This window comes from Pelodiscus sinensis, chromosome 5 (assembly GCF_049634645.1).
Source record: "Pelodiscus sinensis isolate JC-2024 chromosome 5, ASM4963464v1, whole genome shotgun sequence".
NCBI classification, from domain to species: Eukaryota; Metazoa; Chordata; order Testudines; family Trionychidae; genus Pelodiscus; species Pelodiscus sinensis.
The window spans coordinates 90,681,346-90,702,565 of NC_134715.1; the positions used below are offsets into that span (position 1 = coordinate 90,681,346).

Sequence of the window (21,220 nt, forward strand, 5' to 3'; positions counted from 1 at the left end):
TAGAAGCTGTTTCTGCTAATAATGTTTGGAAGAAGGAATATAGACAGGTCCATGCATTAGGAGACTAAGAGATCCTGAGGCAGTAGGAGCTGTTTGTTCATTTTTCCACACAAAGTGTTGTTGAAGAAATCATATGACCAAGAGGATGGAATCTCATGGAAGGGTGAAAGTTGGATTATTATAGGATCTTGGGTTTTTTTTATTTTGATGTTTGAACCAATGGCAATTGCTCCTTACTGAATTGGTCCACAGAAACAGTGGACAGACAGATTGGGACCTTACTGTGAAAGAAGGGTCTGACATTATTTTACAAGGACAAAGTTTCTTTCTGGCTACACCCCAGATTTTCTCCTAAAGTGTCTTCTGTATTTCAGTTGAATTGGGTCATTTTCTTGATGGTTTTCTTTCCAAAACTATATAACTCCAACCTGGAGACTGCCCTCCAATACTCTATGGGTATGTCTAGATTACATGTCTCTGCCGACGGAGGCATGTAAAATAGGCTACCCGACATAGTCAATGACACCTTCTATCTGTATAAGACTAAATCATTTGAAAATCTTTTAGACTAGACTTTTCATTTCAGCTGTGGACTGATCTAAACAGTCTGCTATTTCTAGACAAAAGAGTGTCGATCAGAATGTATTGTAGCTTGCCAGCTTTGCACCCCCGTTGGTCTGTCATCTCACTTGACAAAACACAGTCTCCATCTGTGGCTATAGTTAAAAATGTCTCAGTATCTGAAATCTCCAAAGATGCTACCTTGTCCTCTGTACCTTCTCCAGACACTGTTCCTTAGTCTGTGCCACTAGATCTGATGCAGCAGTTGGCAGTGTAGTTGTTTCCTATATGCTGGTATTGCTTCTAAAAGCTCTGTCATCACTATCTGGACAATGCTCGAGCCTCTGAAGTGAAGCACCCATAGGGACACTATTCAAAGAGAGGTTACTCACCCTGTACAGTAACTGTGGTTCTTTGAGCTATATCCCTGTAGGGGTACTCCACGACCTGTCATCCTTCCCTCTGCTTCAAGATTCCTTATGAAACTCAATGGTGGAGAAAATACTGTTTACCCTTGTAGCCTGATATAGCTTTTTGAGGCATGAGATTTGTCAGCAGGATATGTGTGGTCAAATGGACACTGCTAATTACCATCTCCAATCCACGGGGGGTGCAAATGCAGCTGAAGTGGAGCACCCATAAGAGTGTGCATCTCAAAGAGTCACAGTTACTGCACAGAGTGAGTAACTTCTCTTTCTCTCATGTTCTCTAATGGATATAGAACTCTTGACTAGGGATGTTTTAGAATACATGTTTACATGGTTAGCCGATGAGTCTGGGCTCACTGGTTAACCTTCACGGTTACACGCAAGCCCCCTCTCTCCACCATGCTACTACCTCTGTATCAGAGGCAGCATTGGGGCAGGGTGGGGGAAGAGGTGGGAGCCAGTGCTTGCAAAGATCCCCATGAGCGCTGCCACCTGTCACCCCCCCATACTGCCTGATAAAGAAGTAGCAGTGCGAGGGGGAAGGTGGTGCCTCTGTGGGAGCCAGTGATGATTTAAAAACTGGCTTCCCATACGCACTGCCCTCTCTCCCCCGACATGTAAACATATAACTATGTATGGTTGTGGCTAAGCCCATCATCCTCAGAAAAAGAGCCTTGAAGAAGGAGTTTCTTGTTACTCTATCGGTAAATCTTGTAAACTAACTGTAATGTAGGTCTGTACGGAATGAGAGTTGACGCTTCCTAAATATATTCCAGTTCCAACATTTTCCAGCAGCCATTATTTTCTTTTAATCTTCCTTAATGGCTTGATGAAGATGAGTTAGAGTTTTATGATTCAGAAGCAGAATTCTTTATATCAGCTGCTTGGGTTTACTTTGAAAACAGGACCTACCACATTAAGGTCAGGTCTACACTAACGGAGAAAGTTGTACTAAGACACGCAACTCCAGCTTTGTGACTAGCATAGCTAGAGTTGACATAAGAACATAAGAACAGCCATACAGGGTCAGTCCAAAGGTCCATCTAGTCAAGTATCCTGTCTTCTAACAGTGGCCAATGCCAAATGCCTCGAGACAGTGAACATACCTTAGTTTAACTTAATATGACATCCCTGCTTCAGTAAGTTGACAGGAGAAACTCTCCCATTCACTTCCCTTGCTCCTTGCGACCCAGCGGAGTACCAGCGTTGATGGAGGCACAATTAGGCTGTGTCCAGACTCAGGGTTTTTTTCAAAAAAAGTAGCCTTTTTTCGAAAAAACTTCACCTGTGTCTAGACTGCAGCCGCGTTCTTTCGAAATTAAATAGAAAGAACGCGGCTTTTCTTTCGACGGCGGTAAACCTAATTTCACGAGGAAGAACGCCTTTTTTCGAAAGTGCTCTTTCGAAAAAAGGCGTTCTTGAATGCAAACGAGTTTTTCGGAAGAGAGCATCCAGACTGCCTGGGTGCTCTTTTTCGAAAAAGCGGCTTGCTTTTTCAAAAGTTCCGCTTGCAGTCTAGACGCTCTTTTTCGAAAGAGGCTTTTTTGAAAGTATCTTTCAAAAAAGCCTCTTTCGAAAGAGGCTTGCAGTCTAGACATAGCCTTAGTGGTCAGTTTAGTGGGTCCTTGCTAGTCCCACTAAATCGAATCCTGGGAAACCAATCTTTGTAGTGTCAATTTCCCAGTAAGTGGAGACAAGACCTAAGTATGTGTCCAGTATTATGAAAATTAAGTCTCTTCAATGAGACTTAATGCAGTGATGCATTTAGTTTCTTCATCTTTTTTCATGTGAAGAAACTTGCCTTTTTCAATAAATCAGTTCAGAATATTGTGAATTAATGTGTGCTTTCCTTTCTGTCTGTTCTTGTGAAATAGACTCAATTTTGTGCCTTGAACGTCTGTCTGTGATTGCTTGTTGTTCCCAAGGATATATGGAATATTCTGTGAATGTAGGTAGGACTGTGCTATCCTGTATAATGGACTGTGTGCTAGTTTTATTGTTGTATTTTAAAATTTTGTACTTTATGTCTATGATGTCTTGCTCTATTTTGAGGTTACCAGGCATAGAGTTTAACATTACTAGATGAATTAACTTGTCCTTTGTTCTCAATCTCAATTTTACATATACCTAAAATAATTGTAAACAACTGTAAATCTTCTTTAACGTCAACTGTTATCAGGTCAGCTGTCAGAATTCATCAGTGTTTCTTTACACAAAGCCTTTTGATGGTGATTGTTGTCCTCAGGGTCTATAGTATTATTACATATTCTGTTTGGACAGATTGATTTAACATTCATTCATAGTTCAAAGCTTGCAATTCAGACATTTACATTTTAACCTTTCCCCATATGTTCTGTAGGTCTCAGCTGCTGAACTGTCCATCAGACTTTCCACAAAATCCTCCATCCTGTTAATGTGGAACTGTGCTTTAGGGTTTAAGTTTCAACTCATTAAAAGAAATCTATCCCTCATGATTGTGAAGATAAACTGAAAATTGTTAACCAAATATGAATCAGCGAAGTGCTGTTTTCCTGAGCTCTGGTCTCCTCTATAGAATTTTTTTGATGTAATTATGTTGTAATTATGAGTATAAATAGTCCACAACCCTGAGCAATCCAGTTATACCATCCTAACCTCCACTCTAGATAATGCTATATCAGTGGGAGAGCTTCTCCTGCCAGCATAGCTACCACCTCTTGCCTGTCATCTTAGGCTTTGTCTACACTGGCAAATGTAAAATGCTCTGAGTTACAGTGCTGATTACAAAGCACAACAGTAAAACTGCTGGGCTGTGTCTAGACTGGCAAGTTTTTCCGCAAAAGCAGCTGCTTTTGAGGAAAAACTTGCCAGCTGTCTACACTGGCCGCTTGAATTTCAGCAAGAACACTGACGATCTCATGTAAGATTGTCAGTGTTCTTGCGGAAATACTATGCTGCTCCCGTTTGGGCAAAAGTCCTTTTGTGCAAAAGGGCCAATGTAGACAGCTCAGATTTGTTTTGCGCAAAAAAGCCCCGATCGCGAAAATGGCGATCGGGGCTTTCTTGCGCAAAAGCGCGTCTAGATTGGCACGGACGCTTTTCCACAAAAAATGCTTTTGCGGAAAAGCGTCCGTGCCAATCTAGACGCTCTTTTCCGCAAATGCTTTTAACGGAAAACTTTTCCGTTAAAAGCATTTCCGGAAAATCATGCAAGTCTAGATATAGCCCTGTTGTGTATCCATACTCTCAGCTGCCAGCACAGTAGTGTGATCACTCTTGCGGTACTTGCAGCAGCATTCAGAGTGGTGCACTTTGTGCAGCTATCTCAAAAAACACCTCTTCTGCTGCTGCTGAGGCTTGTGGGGAAATGGATGGGGGGAGTCAAGGGTCATAATACATTCTGTCTGAATGCTGTATGTTACATCACTTCACATCCTAGAAACTGCTGTGCTTCCATCCACAGTGGCTTTTGTGCTGTCTACATTGTCTCTCTGGGCTGTGGGAATGGATCCTGAACTGTTGAAGAAAATGTTGATAGGTCTCCCTAACACATCACAAATGGCAGGTGAATAATTCCTTAGGTTGCAAAGTGGTGATGTGGAGTAAGACACTGAGCTTGTCACATGCCATACATGCAACATAAGATTTCTTACAGCATTCACAGAAGTGCTGACCACAAGTGTAACAATGATTTTTGGGTTTGTGAAACAAGCACTGAGTGATGGAATAACATCCTCATGCAAGTCTGGAAGGATGAGCAGTGGCTGCAGAACTTTTATATGAGGAAAGCCACTTTCATGAGACTGTGTGATGAGTTTACTCTCACTTTCTATACAAGAACACATGGATGAGAGCTGTCCTGCCAATGGAGAAGCGCATGGTGATTGTACTGTGGAAGCTAGCTACTCTATAGACAGCTACCGATCAATTGACAGTCAGTTTGGAATGAGATAATCCACCATTGGACTCATGTTGATGGAAGTGTACAGGGCCATCAGTTGCATCCTGAGTGACTTTGCACAGATGGGTTTCTCTAACCACAGAGGGGAGATAAATGGCACACATGCTACAATTCTGGTACCAGATCACATAGCTTCTGAGTACATTAACCGTAAGAAGTATTTCTTCATGGTTTTCTAGGCACTTTGGATCACTGAGGTTGAGCACCTTGTGACTTGACTTTGAATAGCCTAAGACCAGGGCTATTAGATGAGCACAGCACTGGGCCATAAGGCTCAAGGATGCCTTGAGGCAGCAATATGATACTGAAAGCCAGTAATATTTGTTGCAATGTACAGGAGTGCAGTAACTGCAGTGCTAGTGGGGAACTCTGGTCCCTGCCATGCACTTAATACAGTAGTGCCTATTGCATTGTTGGGGGCATGCTTGTTTGTTTTCGTTTATTGGAATAAAGATTGCTTTCAAATTCAATAATTTCATGTATTAAAAAAAACATAGAACACATATGTAGCATGACAGCATTGGTTGCAGCACATTTACAGATTTGTGAATGTCCAGGTATCATGCTGCACGGCTGCTGCAGTTCAGCATGGGGACAGGGATTAAGTGTATTGGGTACCTATGGAGTCTTCAAGGCTGAACAGTGAAAGGGCAGGTTTGGGGACAGGATAATGGTCAAAATGTGCTGGTGGTGAGAAATGGGTGCCTGCCCCTGCTTGTCCTGTTCATTTCTTGTAGGGCACCTGGCACTCTCCCCTGTCAGAAGACAGAATATGGAGCTAGATGGACATTTGGTCTGACACAGTATGTCTGTTATGTTCTTAAAGTGAGAGGGTCACTGCCACCTAAACCATAGCCCCACCCGTTCCCCTCAAGACCCTGCCCTCCTGTCATCCTTCTTTGAGGCCCTGCACCTGCATTTCTCTTCAGGCCCCACTTCTGCACTGATTCCTCCCCTGATGCCTCTTCCTTCTAAGACCCCAACTCTTACTCGCTCCTGTGCTACTTCTCTTGACACTCACCCTTTCAGCTGGTAGAAAATGAGAGGGGCATAGCTCTTTCACTTGTAAAAAAAAAAATTTCTGAATCATTAGAGATGAGAAAATCCTTCTATCTTAGGGTATGTCTACACTACCCCGCTAGTTCAAACTAGCGGGGTAATGTAGGCATACCGCACTTGCAAATGAAGCCCGGGATTTGAATTTCCCGGGCTTCATTTGCATAAGCGGGGAGCCGCCATTTTTAAAACCCCGCTGGTTCGAACCGCGTGCAGCACGGCTACACGGGGCACGAACTAGGTAGTTCAAACTAGGCTTCCTAGTTCGAACTACCGTTACTCCTCATTTTCACGCGCTGCACGGGGTTCGAACCAGCGGGGTTTTAAAAATGGTGGCTCCCCGCTTATGCAAATGAAGCCCGGGAAATTCAAATCCTGGGCTTCATTTGCAAGTGCGGTATGCCTACATTACCCTCCTAGTTCGAACTAGGAGGGTAGTGTAGACATACCCTTATAACTTAACTCTTGACAATATTTACATTTTATATTTCAATATTTCTTTAAAATTCCCAGTGCCTATTTATAACCCATTTGCAGTATTGATCAGCTGCTTTTATGTTTGCTATAATTAAAGTAAGAAACAACCACTTAATAAATTCAGCAGTGCAAAGACTGAAAGTTAAAATGAGAAGACATAGCACCTGCAAAATACAGTAATTCCTCATTTAACACGGTAGATACGTTTCAGAAAATGATCGTGGTACGTGAAAACGTGTTATGCGGGATCAATTTTCCCATTGAAAATAATGGAAAAGGTGGGGTTGTGTTTGTGCTCATAGCTCCAGCCTGCACTTGTTAGCAGCTGGGACTGGAACTTAAGCTTGTGGGAGAAAGGGGACTGGGTTATAGCAGGGATGGGAAGTATTTGGCTCTGGGGAAGGAAAGGAGAGGAGAGGAGAGGGGAGGGGGCTTGCAGCCGGCGGCTGGGTTTCCCCAGCAGGCCGGTCGTCGGCAGCTGCAAAGGGCTTCCCCTGCCTCCTTGAAAAACGGCAGAGGTTTGCCGCTTGCCATGCTGTTTCCCAGCGACCCCTCCTCGCCGGACTCAAGGAGGCAGAGGAAGCCCTGCTCAACTGCCGGCGACCAGCCAGCTGGGGAAACCCAGCTGCCGGCTGCAAGCAGGGGGTAAAGGAGAGTGAGCGAGGACTTCAGCCAGAGGGGGTCGCTGGGGAACGGCACGGTGAGCGGTGAACCCCTGTCACTTTTCAGGGAGGCAGGGGAAGCCCCGCGCAGCTTCCAGCAATCAGCCGGCCGGTAAGGGAAATGGTGTTATTTCGGGGACAGTCGTGTTGTTTGAAAAATTTTCCCTAAAAAAAAAATCTTGTTATCACGAAAATGTGTTAAGAGGGCGTGTGTTAAGCGAGGAACTACTGTAGCGGTGAGATTTCTGGATGAAAAGACTAGATATCCTTTTTTAAAGGAACAGTTCTGTATTTAAGCCATTCTTCAGGAGTCCTGACTTTTTCTTAAAATTGGGCAAATAGTCCTATATTTTCTGTCTCTCGTGATGAGTACTAGCATGTCCTTCTGTTAGCTAAATCCCTGCTTGCCATTTGCCCACCCATCAGTGAGTGAATGGGTCCAGCTATTGGCTGGATCCCTGCTCACCAACCAGCAGGCCACACACCAATGGTGACTGGGGGAGGTGGGATATCCGGGGGGCAATGGTAGGGATGGGTGTGCAAGGGTCTTGACAGGGCAAAGCTGCAGCATTTGGGACCAGGTTCCTCCCTCTCCAGCTCAATCAGTGCAGCCACTGCTGCATGCTGGATCTTAAAGGGGCACGGGCTGGCTACGGTGCCAGGTGCAAGCCTGCCAGCACCCAGCCAGCAGACCCTGCACCTGGCACGGCTCGAGCCAGCCACCCGCTGCCACCCAGCCTTCCGCCTTTTCCCGGGACCAGGCTGGCAGCTCCCGGGAGCCTGCCTGGGTCCGCAAGAGGCGGGCACCCGCCTGGTTTAGTGCAGACATCGTGGACCTCACCCACAACCTCCACATTAGGCACAGGAAAGTGGCCGTCTAGGGCAGGAAGGCTGGCACAAAAATCAAGGTGGGCCACTGAGATCCCCGACCCTGAGCCCTGAGCTTAGAATGGCCGTACTGGGTCAGACCAAAGGTCCATCTAGCCCAGTAGCCTATCTGCTGACAGCGGCCAACACTAGGGACCCTGGAGGGGATGGACCGAAGACAATGACCAAGCCATTTGTCTCATGCCATCCATCTTCAGCCTTCCACAAACAGTGGCCAGGGACACCATTTCTACCACCTGGCTAATACCACTCCATGGACACAACCTCCATGACTTAATCTCACTTCTCTTTAAACTCTGTTCTAGTTCTAGCCTTCACAGCCTCCTGCAGCAAGGAGTTCCACAGGTTGACTCTTTGCTTTGTGAAGAAGAACTTTCTGTTGTTAGTTTGAAGCCTGCTACCCATTCATTTCATTTGGTGTCCTCTAGTCCTTCTATTATGGGAACTAATGAAGAACTTTTCTTTATGCACCCTCTCCACCCAACTCCTGCTTTTAGAGACCTCTATCCTGTCCCCCCTCCGTCTCCTCTTTTCTAAACTCAAAAAGTCCCAGTCTCTTTAGCCTCTCTTCATATGGGAGCTGTTCCCAACCCCTGATCATTTTAGTTGCCCTCCCCTCTCCCAGCCTGTCTCTTCCCCTCTCCCACTTCCTTTTCCCAGTCTCCCCCAGTTTTGTTCAATAAAGAGAGTTTCTATTTTTGAACACGTCCTTTATTTTGTACATGAGGAAGGGGGGCTAGGGAGGGGCAAGTGGAAGGAGGTGAGGGAGGAATGGGGTACGAGCCCCCGATGGGGAGGACTGGGCTGGCTCTGCAGGCTCCTCGGGGTGGAAGCTCTCCTGAGCCCCTCGATTGACCCCTTTTCCCCAGATTGCAGCCTGCGGCAAGTGCAGCCGGGCTGATGGCCGAGTGCTGTGATGTGCCGAGTGTGGGCACTCAGGGCACTCCAAGCCAGGACTGCTTTGCAAGCGGGGAACCCCTGAGAACTGTCTGTCCGGGGTGGGTGTCGGGTCCCTTTAAGCACAGCCCTCGGCTAGCCTGAGACAGCAGCTCCACACTCTTAAGTCCTAATATGATGCCCTGCCGGCACTGCTTCCGGGCATCCTTAACCTCGGTTCAGGGTCCACTCAGTGTGGACATGCTAGTTCGAATTAGCAAAATGCTAATTCAAACTAGTTTTTACGTCTAGATGAGCTAATTCGAATTAGCTTAGTTCGAATTAACTAATTCGAACTAAATTAGTTCGAATTAGTTCTGTAGTGTAGACATACCCAAAGATATCTTTTGGAATAGCTTATTTCAAAATAGAGTGTCCACACTACAGAGAAGCCACAAAATTAGTCCAAGGCAGGCTCCCCTAATGTGGATGCGCTATCTCGATTTAGAGTCCCAGGAGGCACTGGGGAAAAATAACTTAGAATGGCCCTGGTGAGGAGCTATTTCAACATAGCGGAAGAGGTATTATTCCTCATGGACTGAGGTTCACCAATGTTGGAAAAAGCTCTCCGTTATTTCCTTTTTTTTTTTTCTTCCAAAAACGCAATTGCTGTATAGATGCTATTCCGGAATAATGGTGCAGTGTAGATGCACCCTTAGATGTTTCCAGTGGGCATCTTGGGGGGCGGAGGAGTTTCTGACAACTCCTCTATTGTTTGGTTTCCCACCTTTATATCCCTTTTTCCCAAAGTGGGAATTCTTTGTGTTCAAATTTTTATCATCTTGTGTGGAAAAGTACCAGATCTAAAATGGCTTCCAAAATCAGTTGGGTTGACTACATGACTTCTGGAATCAACCACCAAACGGTTTAGGCTTACAGAAAAAATGAAGCCTTTTACAGATCACTGTCTTGAGCATGGGAGTCATTACGTCTTCGGCTCTCATTAGCACATCTAGAATTATAAACAGATCCATACTTTGTGGCTACGTCTACACTGGCCCCTTTTCCGGAAGGGGCATGTAAATTTCACTAGTCGTCGTAGGGAAATCCGCGGGGGATTTAAATGTCCCCCGCGGCATTTAAATAAAAATGTCCGCCGCTTTTTTCCGGCTTTTAAAAAAGCCGGAAAAGAGCGTCTACACTGGCCCCGATCCTCCGGAAAAAGTGCCCTTTCCTACTTTGAAGTAGGAATAAGACCCTCCGGAAAAGGGCACTTTTTCCGGAGGATCGGGGCCAGTGTAGACGCTCTTTTCCGGCTTTTTTAAAAGCCGGAAAAAAGCGGCGGACATTTTTATTTAAATGCCGCGGGGGATATTTAAATCCCTTGCGGATTTCCCTACGAAGACTAGTGAAATTTACATGCCCCTTCCGGAAAAGGGGCCAGTGTAGACGTAGCCTGTATTTCTAATTTCATATTCAGGAGTGATACATGCATGAAAATAGAATATACACATTCAGTATATTGTAACTCTAAAAGTAACACGTCACTTGATACATTTTGCCTAAAGCATCTTTGAGTTATGCACATTCATATTTATAAGCCATTTTTCATAAAGTATGAGGTGGCTGATTTATGTTGTTATTCTTTTTTACTGGGTCAGTCATATCAATGTTATTTGAATTTTTGTGCTGCAGGGTTCTGATTGATGGCTGTTGAACTTCTTGCACATGAGCAGTTTTACTGGGTGTCCCGTATTCAGCATAGGGAAATATAGTTGCCTATTTCTGGAGTATAATCCATTTGTAATGTTCTGCACAGGACATAAAGTCTTAAGGTAGAACAGTTATTCTGTCATAAGAATTCCTTAAATATTTATCTTGAACTTTAAAAACAAGCAAAAATGTAGCCATCTCCATAAGTTAGCATTAGAACACATTTGTGTTTTGGTTTCTTGAATTTTTTAAATAGTTTGTGCCTTAGTGGTGTAATCCTACATATCAAACAAAAGTCTACAAACAAGCTGGCATGAATATTTCTTAGTTTAGTTATTAGGAGTATATAGGCACAGCTGAAATTTAAATAGTATTCAATTGATTGTTGAGGCAACTTTTAGTCAGACACACACCATATTTTTCCTTGTGATAGCCTTAAAGTACATATTTCCAGTTCAAAATAACAGATAATATGAAACTATATAGATAAGTTTGAAATGGTATTATGTGCTAGCTTACTAATGAAGTTGTCTGATGCTTGAGAAGAGAAGTGGGTGAGGTAGCATATTTTATTGGATCAACTTCTGTAAGTGAGAGACGCATGCTTTGAAGCTACACCAAGTGGGCTGCAAGTAGGGATGCTCTCCCAAAAAATACTGAACATGCGGGCTAAAAATTTTTGTCGAGCAAAAAAAACCACCATGTATGTCTCCACTTGGCCCTCTGGCATTTGTCTCTCTTGCTCCCTGCCCCTTGATGCCTTCCCCTTTCTCTTGACCTGCCCCCTTCCCCTCAGCACAGACTCCTTCCCCTCTTCTACCTGGCTTCTGCTTCTGCTTTCCAGGTTGCGGGGCTGCCGAAGCCTTTTTGAATCTGGCAGTCGCCGGCCATGACATCACGACACCACGTCACGCCAGCGTCCTGGCATCTCCTGGCGTCCTGCTCTCCGGCTTGCACTCCGCCTCCTTGCGCCGGAGCTGCATGCAGGCAGCTTGGCAGTGAGAATCGCTGCACTTCCCCCTCCCCGGTGGCGCTCCGCTCCTCCTCCCGGCTAGCAGATTGGATGGGGCCGCGCTGCCGGTAGTCGGCACAGGCTGCACAGTGAGCCCTGCAGGCCGTATGTTGTGCAGGCCTGAGCTACACAGAGCTCTTTATCAGTATTACTTTTGAAATGGTTCCTCCTGCTACTTTGGTACACATAGATAATCTTCAAATGGTACTATGTGTGTGAGGAAGAGTTCTGTATTCCTTGAAAGCTTGTCTCTTTTACCCTGAGACATTGGTCTAATGAAAATACTATCTCACCTACCTGATGTCGCTTTCTTTGATAGGATAATGAGTCTTGTGGATAAGGGAGAAGTGGTGGATCTGGTATACCTACACTTCAGTAAGGCATTTGGTATGGTCTCGCATGATCATCTTATCAATAAACTAAGCAAAGACAACTTAGATGGGGCTACTATAAGGTGTGTGCATAAATGGCTGAATAGCCATTTTCAGACTGTAATTATTAATGGTTCACAATCCTGATGGAAGGGTATAACAAATGAGGTTTCACAGGGGTCTGTTTTGTTCAATATCTTCATCAACGATTTAGATACTGGCATAGAGAATACGATTATTAAGTTTGCAGATGATACCAAGCTGGGAGGGACTGCAACTGCTTTGGAGGATAGGGTCATAATTCAAAATGATCTGGACAAACTGGAGAAATGGTCTGAGATAAATAGGATGAAGTTTAGTAAGGACAAATGCAAAGTACTCCACTTAGGAAGGAACAATCAGTCTCATACATACAGAATGCGAAGTGACTGTCTAGGAAGGAGTACTGCAGGAAGGGATCGAGGGATTATAGTGGACCACAAGATAAATATGAGTCAACAGTGTGATACTGTTGCAAAAAAAGCAAACATGATTCTGCGATACATTAACAGGAATGTTGCGAGCATGACACGAGGAGCCATTTTTCTGCTCTACTCTGCACTGATCAGGCCTCAATTGGAGTATTGTGTCCAGTTCTGGGTACCACATTTCAAGAAAGATGTGGAGAAATTGGGCTTGTTTAGTTTGGAAAGGAGAAGACTGAGAGGGAACATGATAGTGCTTTTCAGATATCTGAAAGGGTGTCACAAGGAGGAGGGAGAAAATTTGTTCTCCTTAGCCTCTGAGAATAGGACAAGAAGCACCGGGCTTGAACTACAAGGAGTAATAAGGAAAGCATGTGTGTAAAACTTGCTGGTACTATAATGATTGTACATGTTTTTGTCTTTGTTTTTTAGCACTGCAAAATACAACATAATTACATTCCTGCCAAGGTTTCTCTATTCCCAGTTCAGAAGAGCTGCTAATTCATTTTTTCTTTTTATTGCCTTACTTCAGGTAAGCTCAACTAAAAAATTCTGAATTTCAAAATATTGAGTGCCGATACAGTTCATAAATTACTATTATAGCTATTTGAACAATTTACAAAAAATATCCATGTATCCTGCTAATTAAATCATATGATACAGCATTATTTAATTAAAAATAAAATACCAGATATTTTTACATCTAATTTTGTAACTATCCTTTTTATCAAAAATATTTCCTTACTTGTAATTTGTATTTCTTGTTATGGATGGACTCCTCCATTGGACTTAATTTAACTGATGGGCTATCAGATCTGGTTTCATTGTAGAAGTCCTCTATCATGAAAAATAAATATTTCAGACTAAAAAAGTGTGTTGTTTATCAACCTGTATTTGGTCAGCGCTGAGGTACATCCTTTACAAAAAGTGCTAGGAGATCTTTGATCACAGATGAACAGGACCTCACTTTGAAGTATCTTCTGAAAGACTGTGCTTCTAGATAATTAGCAGAATGCTGATTGAGAAGAAAACATACAACCTTTATAAGGCTAGGTCTACACTGCAAACAAAAGTCAGAAAAAGATACGCAAATTGTAAACTACAATTTGCGTATCTTTTTCCACTTTTCTTTCGAAAGAGGCTTTTCCAAAATTTGGCCCATCTACATGGCGCCAAATTTTGGAAGAACCTTCTCTTTTAGCACATCCCTTCTTCCTTATAGAATAAGGATTACAGGGTTGAGGAAAGAACAGATCTGCTTTTTCGGAAATTGTTCCGAAAAAGTAGATGCGTTCCTTGGACGCAGCATAGCTGAAAGGCTCTGCAGTCTAGACGTCGCCTCTATCACCAATACCACTTCTTGCAGAAAGATCTTCAGGAAGTGATCAGCCTTGAACCATCTTAGTCACCATTGCAGTCAAAGATGTTGACATTAACTACCAAGTGAAACTCTAAAATCGGGGGATCTTTGGACCATGGATAATGTTGATCCAGAGAGCTCCAGCTAGCCAGGTTCAGGAATTCAGCCCACCATGGGCTGGCAGTGGGGAGTGGCAGCAGGGCCAGCGTGGTGAGGAGCACAGCCCTAGCCAGGGCTGGCAGTGGGGATCAGGGCCGACAGCTGGAAGGGGCGCCTGGACCTCCCTTGGTCTGGAAAACTCCATGGTACAGGACTGCTCAGGTCCCAAGGGTGCTGGACCAGAGATGTCCCACCTGTAATTACAATACCAAGTGCAGCAGAGTGATATTTAATTCTTCTTTTACTTAACTGTTTGAACTCTGATTGGTTTAGAGAGAAGATTGTTTATATGCTTCATTCACCTGAAGGACTCAATACTTTTCAAATCCATTGATTTAAAATATTTCATACTTGTTTTAAGTTGATAATTTAAAAGCAAACCATATAATTGATGTGATACAGTGTATATGCCATATCTAATGACTGAAGTTTGAACTATGGAAAGAAATGCTGATAAATTTGCTTTTATTTTCAACATTTCTAAAATTCTCCTAAATCAGTGGTGATGTATATTAATAGTCAATGTGTACAATCAACAAAAGAGGAAAGATTTCCTCATCTTAGTGATATTGGCTGCAGTGTGTACCACGACACCACAGTTTGGACCTCCCTGTTCCAGCACCCCGGGACCTGAGAGGTGGTAAATTCCATCCCTCTGCTAATGGGACTCTCAGCTCTCTTGGGGTCCATCAGTAAACCTAATGGAGCCTGCTTGCCCCCATGCCAGCTCCCAGCTTTGCTGGCCAGTCCCTGCCACTGCAGCTGTGCTGCTCTGGGGCCATCAGGCTCCACTCGCCTCAGGGCTGCCACGATCCCAATGCCAAGGGATTGCTGTGACTCCGCTGTTCCAGGGCCATCATGGCTCTGCAGTCTGGGTATGTCTACACTACCCTCCTAGTTTGAACTAGGAGGGTAATGTAGGCATACTGCACTTGCAAATGAAGCCCGGGATTTGAATTTCCCGGGCTTCACTTGCATAAGCGGGGAGCCGCCATTTTTAAAACCCCGCTGGTTCGAACCCCGTGCAGCGCGGCTACACGGGGTTCGAACTAGGTAGTTCGAACTAGGAAGCCTAGTTCCACAACGTGTACCGGTAGTTCGGAGTAGGAAGCCTAGTCCGAACTACCTAGTTCGAGCCCCGTGTAGCCGCGCTGCACGGGGTTCGAACCAGCGGGGTTTTAAAAATGGCGGCTCCCCGCTTATGCAAATGAAGCCCGGGAAATTCAAATCCCGGGCTTCATTTGCAAGTGCGGTATGCCTACATTACCCCGCTAGTTCGAACTAGCGGGGTAGTGTAGACATACCCTCTCTGAGGTGCTGGGGCTACTGAGACTCTGAGGCTTCCAGGGCTCCGCTCCCTGGGGCTGCTGGGATCCATTATCCTGGCGCCACTGCAGCTTCCCAGTTCCAGGGCCACCAGGGCTCAGGACATTTGGGCTGCTGCGGCAGCTGTGGCTCCACTTTGCAGGGTTGCCAGGGTTCTGCTGCTGGGGAAGCTGTGGCATTGCTACCACGAAGCTCTGCCGTGGCTCTGCTTTCCCAGGACTGCTGCGGCCAACCCAGTGGGCACCCAGACCTCTGATCTAGAATTATCTATGAACCTGCCATGGAAAAATAAAGTAACACAAGTAAAAAATCTGATTTTGATTTTTTACCACATGATTTTTATCCTGCCTGAATATAGTGCTTTGTAATATACAGCCCTTCTTTGCCTAATTTACATCTCATTCCAAAGAAAATAGGGTATGTCTACACTACAAAGTTAGTTCGAACTAACAGACGTTAGTTCGAACTAACTTTCATAGGCGCTACTCTAGCACTCTGTTTGTTCGAATTTAATTCGAACTAACGGAGCGCTTAGTTCGAACTAGGTTATCCTCATTCCACGAGGATTAAGCCTAGTTCGAACTTACTAGTTCGAATTAAGGGGTGTGTAGCCCCTTAATTCGAACTAGTGGGAGGCTAGCCCTCCCCAGGTTTCCCTGGTGGCCACTCTGGCCAACACCAGGGAAACTCTACTGCCCCCCTCCCGGCCCCGGACCCCTTAGGCCCAGCAGACCCTGCACCTGGCACGGATCGAGCCACCCACCCGATGCCCCCCAGCCCTTCCCCTCTTCCCAGGACCAGGCTGGCGGCTCCCGGGAGCTTGCCCGGGACCGCAAGAGGCGGGCACCCGCCTGGGCTAGTGCGGACATTGTGGACCTCGTCCACGACCTCCGCACTAGGCACAGGAAAGTGTCTGGCTAGGGCAGGAGAGCTGCCAGCCTGGCCACCCAGGAGCAGGTGTGCATGAAAATCAAGGTGGTCCACTGAGACCCCCGACCCTGAGCCCTGAGCTTACAATGGCCGTACTGGGTCAGACCAAAGGTCCATCTAGCCCAGTAGCCTGTCTGCCGACAGCGGCCAAACCTAGGGACCCTGGAGGGGATGGACCAAAGACAGTGACCAAACCATTTGTCTCGTGCCATCCCTCTCCAGCCTTCCACAAACCTTGGGCAGGGACACCACTCCTACCCCCTGGCTAATAGCACTCCATGGACCCAACCTCCATGACTTGCTCTCACTTCCCTTTAAACTCTGTTCTAGTTCTAGCCTTCACAGCCTCCTGCAGGAAGGAGTTCCATAGGTTGACTCTTTGCTATGTGAAGAACAACTTTCTGTTACTAGTTTGAAACCTGCTACCCATTCCTTTCCTTTGGTGTCCTCTAGTCCTTCTTTATGGGAACTAATGAAGAACTTTTCTGTATGCACCCTCTCCACCCAACTCCTGCTTTTAGAGACCTCTATCCTGTCCCCACTCCGTCTCCTCTTTTATAAGCTGAAAAGTCCCAGTCTCTTTAGCCTCTCTTCATATTGGAGCTGTTCCCAACCCCTGATCATTTTAGTTGCCCTCCTCTCTCCCAGCCTGTCTCTTCCCCTCTCCCACCTCCTTTTCCCAGTCTCCCCCAGTTTTGTTCAATAAAGACAGATTCCATTTTGGAATCTTTATTTTGTACATTAAGAAGAGGGGCTAGGGAAGGGTAAGTGGAAGGAGGTGAGGGAGGAATGGGGCACGAGCCCCCGATGGGGAGGACTGGGCTGGCTCTGCGGGCTTCTGAGGGTGGAAGCTCTCCTGCAGCCCCCCAATTGCCCCCTCTACCCAGATTGCAGCCTGCGGCAAGTGCAGCCGGGCTGATGGCCGAGTGCTGTGATGTGCCCAATGTGGGTAGTCCGGGCAATCCAAGCCAGGACTGCTTTGCAAGCGGGGAACCCCTGAGAGCTGTCTGTCCGGGGTGGGGGTCAGGTCCCTTTAAGCACAGCCCTCGGCTAGCCTGACACAGCATCTCCACGCTTTAAGTCCTCCTCTGATGCCCTGCCGGCACTGCTTCCGGCCATCCTTAAGCCTGGTTCAGGGTCCACTTAATGTGGACATGCTAGTTCGAATTAGCAAAACGCTAATTCGAACTAGTTTTTTAGTCTGGATCCGTTAGTTCGAATTAGCTTAGTTCGAATTAACTAATTCAAACTAAGTTAGTTCGAATTAACGTTGTAGTGTAGACGTACCCATATTGAGTAGAATCCACTGGTCATGAGGCAATTTAACTTTATAAACCTGTTCCTGAAAGCATTGAAGCATGTGAATAGCTTCACTGATGGGAATAATTCCTCTGAATACTTTATAAAATATAACCACTCATGCTTTATTCTGCCAGGTCTTTTGAGTCTGTATGATAGCTCTCATAAAGACAACTGTCAACACTATGTTATTAAAGTACCAAACTATCCCTTATATTAAACAAAATAGTTTTACTAAGACACTGGAAAACTCATAGTTCTTCCCTAGGCTTGATGTTGAAATCAGATATAGCATGGGTCATTGTGGTGGGAAGATGGAAGGGAATGTTGTAAAATAACTCACCATAAATTCCTATATATCTATGCCTGCATTTTATAACTCAATTGTCCAAATAGAAATGTTTTTTCAGATTAATTTCATGTTGCTTCTCATTTTATGAAAACAAGCATACATGAAAATAGTAAGCAATTTTCGGCTGAGAAGTAAGAAGGATTAAAAAGTGTAGATGAAGAAAACAGAATTGTACATGAATCTGAATAAAGTGATATTCTTTTGCATTGCTAAGTTATGTTTATTATAATCAGACTGCACTTTGACCTACAAATATAAAATACATGTTTCTTTTTTCTAATAGCAAATTCCAGATGTGTCTCCAACAGGTCGTTACACAACATTGGTTCCTCTATTATTTATTTTAGCTGTAGCAGCAGTCAAAGAAATCATAGAAGATATTGTAAGTATCAAATACAATTACTTCCTAAATAAATAACTTTTAATATTCATGCATCTCCAAAATTAAAATTGACAGTAACAAATAACAAAATGTTTGTTAAGTACATTCGAAGCAGAAAGCCTACTAACCAGCCAGTGGGGTACCTGGATGATCGAGATACAAAAGGAGCACAATAAAGTCATTGCGGAGAAACTAATTGAATTCTTTGCGTCAGTCTTCATGGCTGAGGATGTTAGGGAGATTCCCAAACCTGACCCATCCTTTGTAGGTGACAAATCTGAGGAATTGTCACAGATTGAAGTGTCATTAGAGGAGATTTTTGGAATTGATTGATAAACTTAACAGTAACAGTCACTGGGTCCAGATGGCAATCACCCAAGAGTTCTGAAAGAATTCAAATGTGAAACTGTGGAACTATTAACTATGGTTTGTAACCTATCCGTTAAAACAGCGTCTGTGCCCAATGACTGGAAGATAGCTAATGTAACGCCAATATTTAAAAAGGGCTCTAGAGGCGATCCCAGCAATTACAGACCAGTAAGTCTAAAATCAGTGCCGGGCAAATTAGTTGAAACAATAGTAAAGAATAAAATTGTCAGACACATGGAAGAACCTTCAGGGGGTACCCAAGTTAGTCTGTACAGGATAAACTTAAAAAACAAAAAAAGGTTTGGTAGCACTTTATAGATTAACAGAACATGACTGGAGTTATGAGATTAGGATGTGCAGACCCAAAATAAAGAGGGGAGAAGGGAGAGGGAGGAGGGAAAAAGAGAAGGGGACAGGAAACAACTCATAACTCCGGTCATCTGAAGAAGTGGGCTGTGCCCATGAAAGCTCATGATACCATCTACATGTTTTGTTAATCTATAAAGTGCTACCAGACCTTTTGTTGTTTTTTAAGTCTACATAGAAACATAATTTTTTGGGCAAAAGTCAGCATGGTTTCTGTAAAGGGAAATCATGCCTTAATAATCTATTAGGGTGTGTTTACACTAGCTCATTAATTTGAGCTAGGTAGGCAAATCAGGGAACTGGGGTTGCAAATGAACCCTGGGATTTAAATATCCCGGGCTTTATTTGCATGTTCCTGTCCAGCTGCTATTTTAAATTCCCCCTTAGTCCGAACGAACTGCCCGCGGCTACATGTGGCAGTTTAAAGTTAATCCGAACTAAGTCCTTAGTTCGGATTAATTGTTATTCCTTGTGGAATGAGGAGTAACAGTTAATCTGAACTAACGACTTAGTTCGGATTAACTTTAAACTGCCGCGTGTAGCCGCGGGCAGTTCGTTCGGACTAAGGGGGTTTAAAAATGGCGGCCGGACGGGAACATGCAAATAAAGCCCGGGATATTTAAATCCCGGGTTTCATTTGCAACCCCGGTTCCCTGATTTGCCTACCTATTTCGAATTAACGAGCTAATGTAGACATACCCTTAGAGTTCTTTGAAGGGGTCAACAAACATGTGGACAAATGGGATCCAGTAGATATAGTGTACTTATATTTCCAGAAAGCCTTTGACAAGGTCTCTCACCAAAGGCTCTCACATAAATTAAGTTGTCATGGGATAAGAGGGAAGATTCTTTCATGGATTGAGAACTGGTTAAAAGACAGGAAACAAAGGGTAGGAATAAATAGTAAATTTTCAGAATGAAGAGGGGTGATCAGTGGTGTTTCCCATGGGTCAGTCCTAGGACCAATCCTATTCAACTTATTCATAAATGATCTGGAGAAAGGGGTAAACAGTGAGGTGGCAAAGTTTGCAGACGATACTGAACTGCTAAAGGTAGTTAAGACCAAAGCAGACTGTGAAGAACTTCAAAAAGATCTCACAAAACTAAACGATTGGGTAACAAAGTGGCAAATTAAATTTAATTTGGATAAATGCAAAGTAATGCACAATGGAAAAAATAACCCCAACTATACGTAAATATGATGGGGGCTAATTTAGCTACAGCTAATCAGGAAAGAGATCTTGGAGTCATTATAGATAGTTCTCTGAAAACATCCACGCGGTGTGCAGCGGCAGTCAAAAAAGCAAACAGGATGTTAGGAATTATTAAAAAAGGGATATAGAATAAGACGGAGAATATCTTATTGCCCTTATATACATCCATGATATGCCCACATCTTGAATACTGTGTACAGATGTGGTCTCCTCATCTCAAAAAAGATATACTGGCATTAGAAAAGTTCAGAGAAGGGCAACTAAAATGATTAGAGGATTGGAATAGGTTCCATATGAGGAGAGATTAAAAAGACTAAGACTTTTCAGCTTTGAAAAGAGGCTATTAGCAAGGATGGGTAAGGAATGGTGTCCCTAGCCTCTGTTTGTCAGAGGGTGGAGATGGATGGCAGGAGAGAGATCGCTTGATCATTACCTGTTCAGTTCACTCCCTCTGGGGCACCTGGTATTGGCCACTGTTGGCATACATGATACGGGCTGGATGAACCTTTGGTATGACCCAGTGTGGCCATACTTATGTTCTTATGTTAATATCTATATTCTCAAGTTACACAGGATTTAATGCTTGGTACGTGGAGATTCTCTTGAACAACAGATGAAAACCATGAACGATAGTGGAGATAGTTTTATGAAAATATATATGATACTGTGAGTTGGTATCCATTTGGTAGATTGTACAGGAGTGTGATAAATGTATTGCATACTAATGCATTTTTATCATATGCCTGTAACCTCATTACTTGCCACTAATCCAGCTCCTTAGGATTTATTCTAACTCTCTAAACAGCTTCAAACATAATTTTTGTGTTTTTCTTCTAGAGAAATATTTCCTTCTCCCTCCAAATGTAGAATCCCTTCTTCCCAAAATTATTTCTGAAGTGTGATGGTTTTAAAGTGTAATATCTTCAGGGCTAGAAATGAGAACTTTATATGTCTATAAAGAAGAAATGCCCTGCTTTCTAGTGTGTCTCAAACACCTTTCTGTCAGTATAATTAT

The 21,220-nt window shown here is 44.2% G+C and overlaps 1 protein-coding gene across 6 annotated transcripts in view; it reads left to right on the forward strand.

Annotated features, from left to right (window-relative positions):
- Positions 1-21,220, forward strand: part of ATP8A1 (ATPase phospholipid transporting 8A1) — a 225,167-nt gene that overhangs the window by 14,227 nt on the left and 189,720 nt on the right. For 4 of the 6 annotated variants that reach the window (XM_006111916.4, XM_075930509.1, XM_006111917.4 and 1 more), the window contains exons 3-4: positions 12,881-12,980; positions 18,158-18,256. In XM_006111916.4, coding sequence (XP_006111978.1) covers positions 12,881-12,980; positions 18,158-18,256 — 199 coding nt within the window. Of the gene's footprint in view, positions 1-12,880; positions 12,981-18,157; positions 18,257-21,220 lie in introns of those variants that run through there. The other 2 variants (XM_006111919.4, XM_075930510.1) reach the window with 1 other exon arrangement.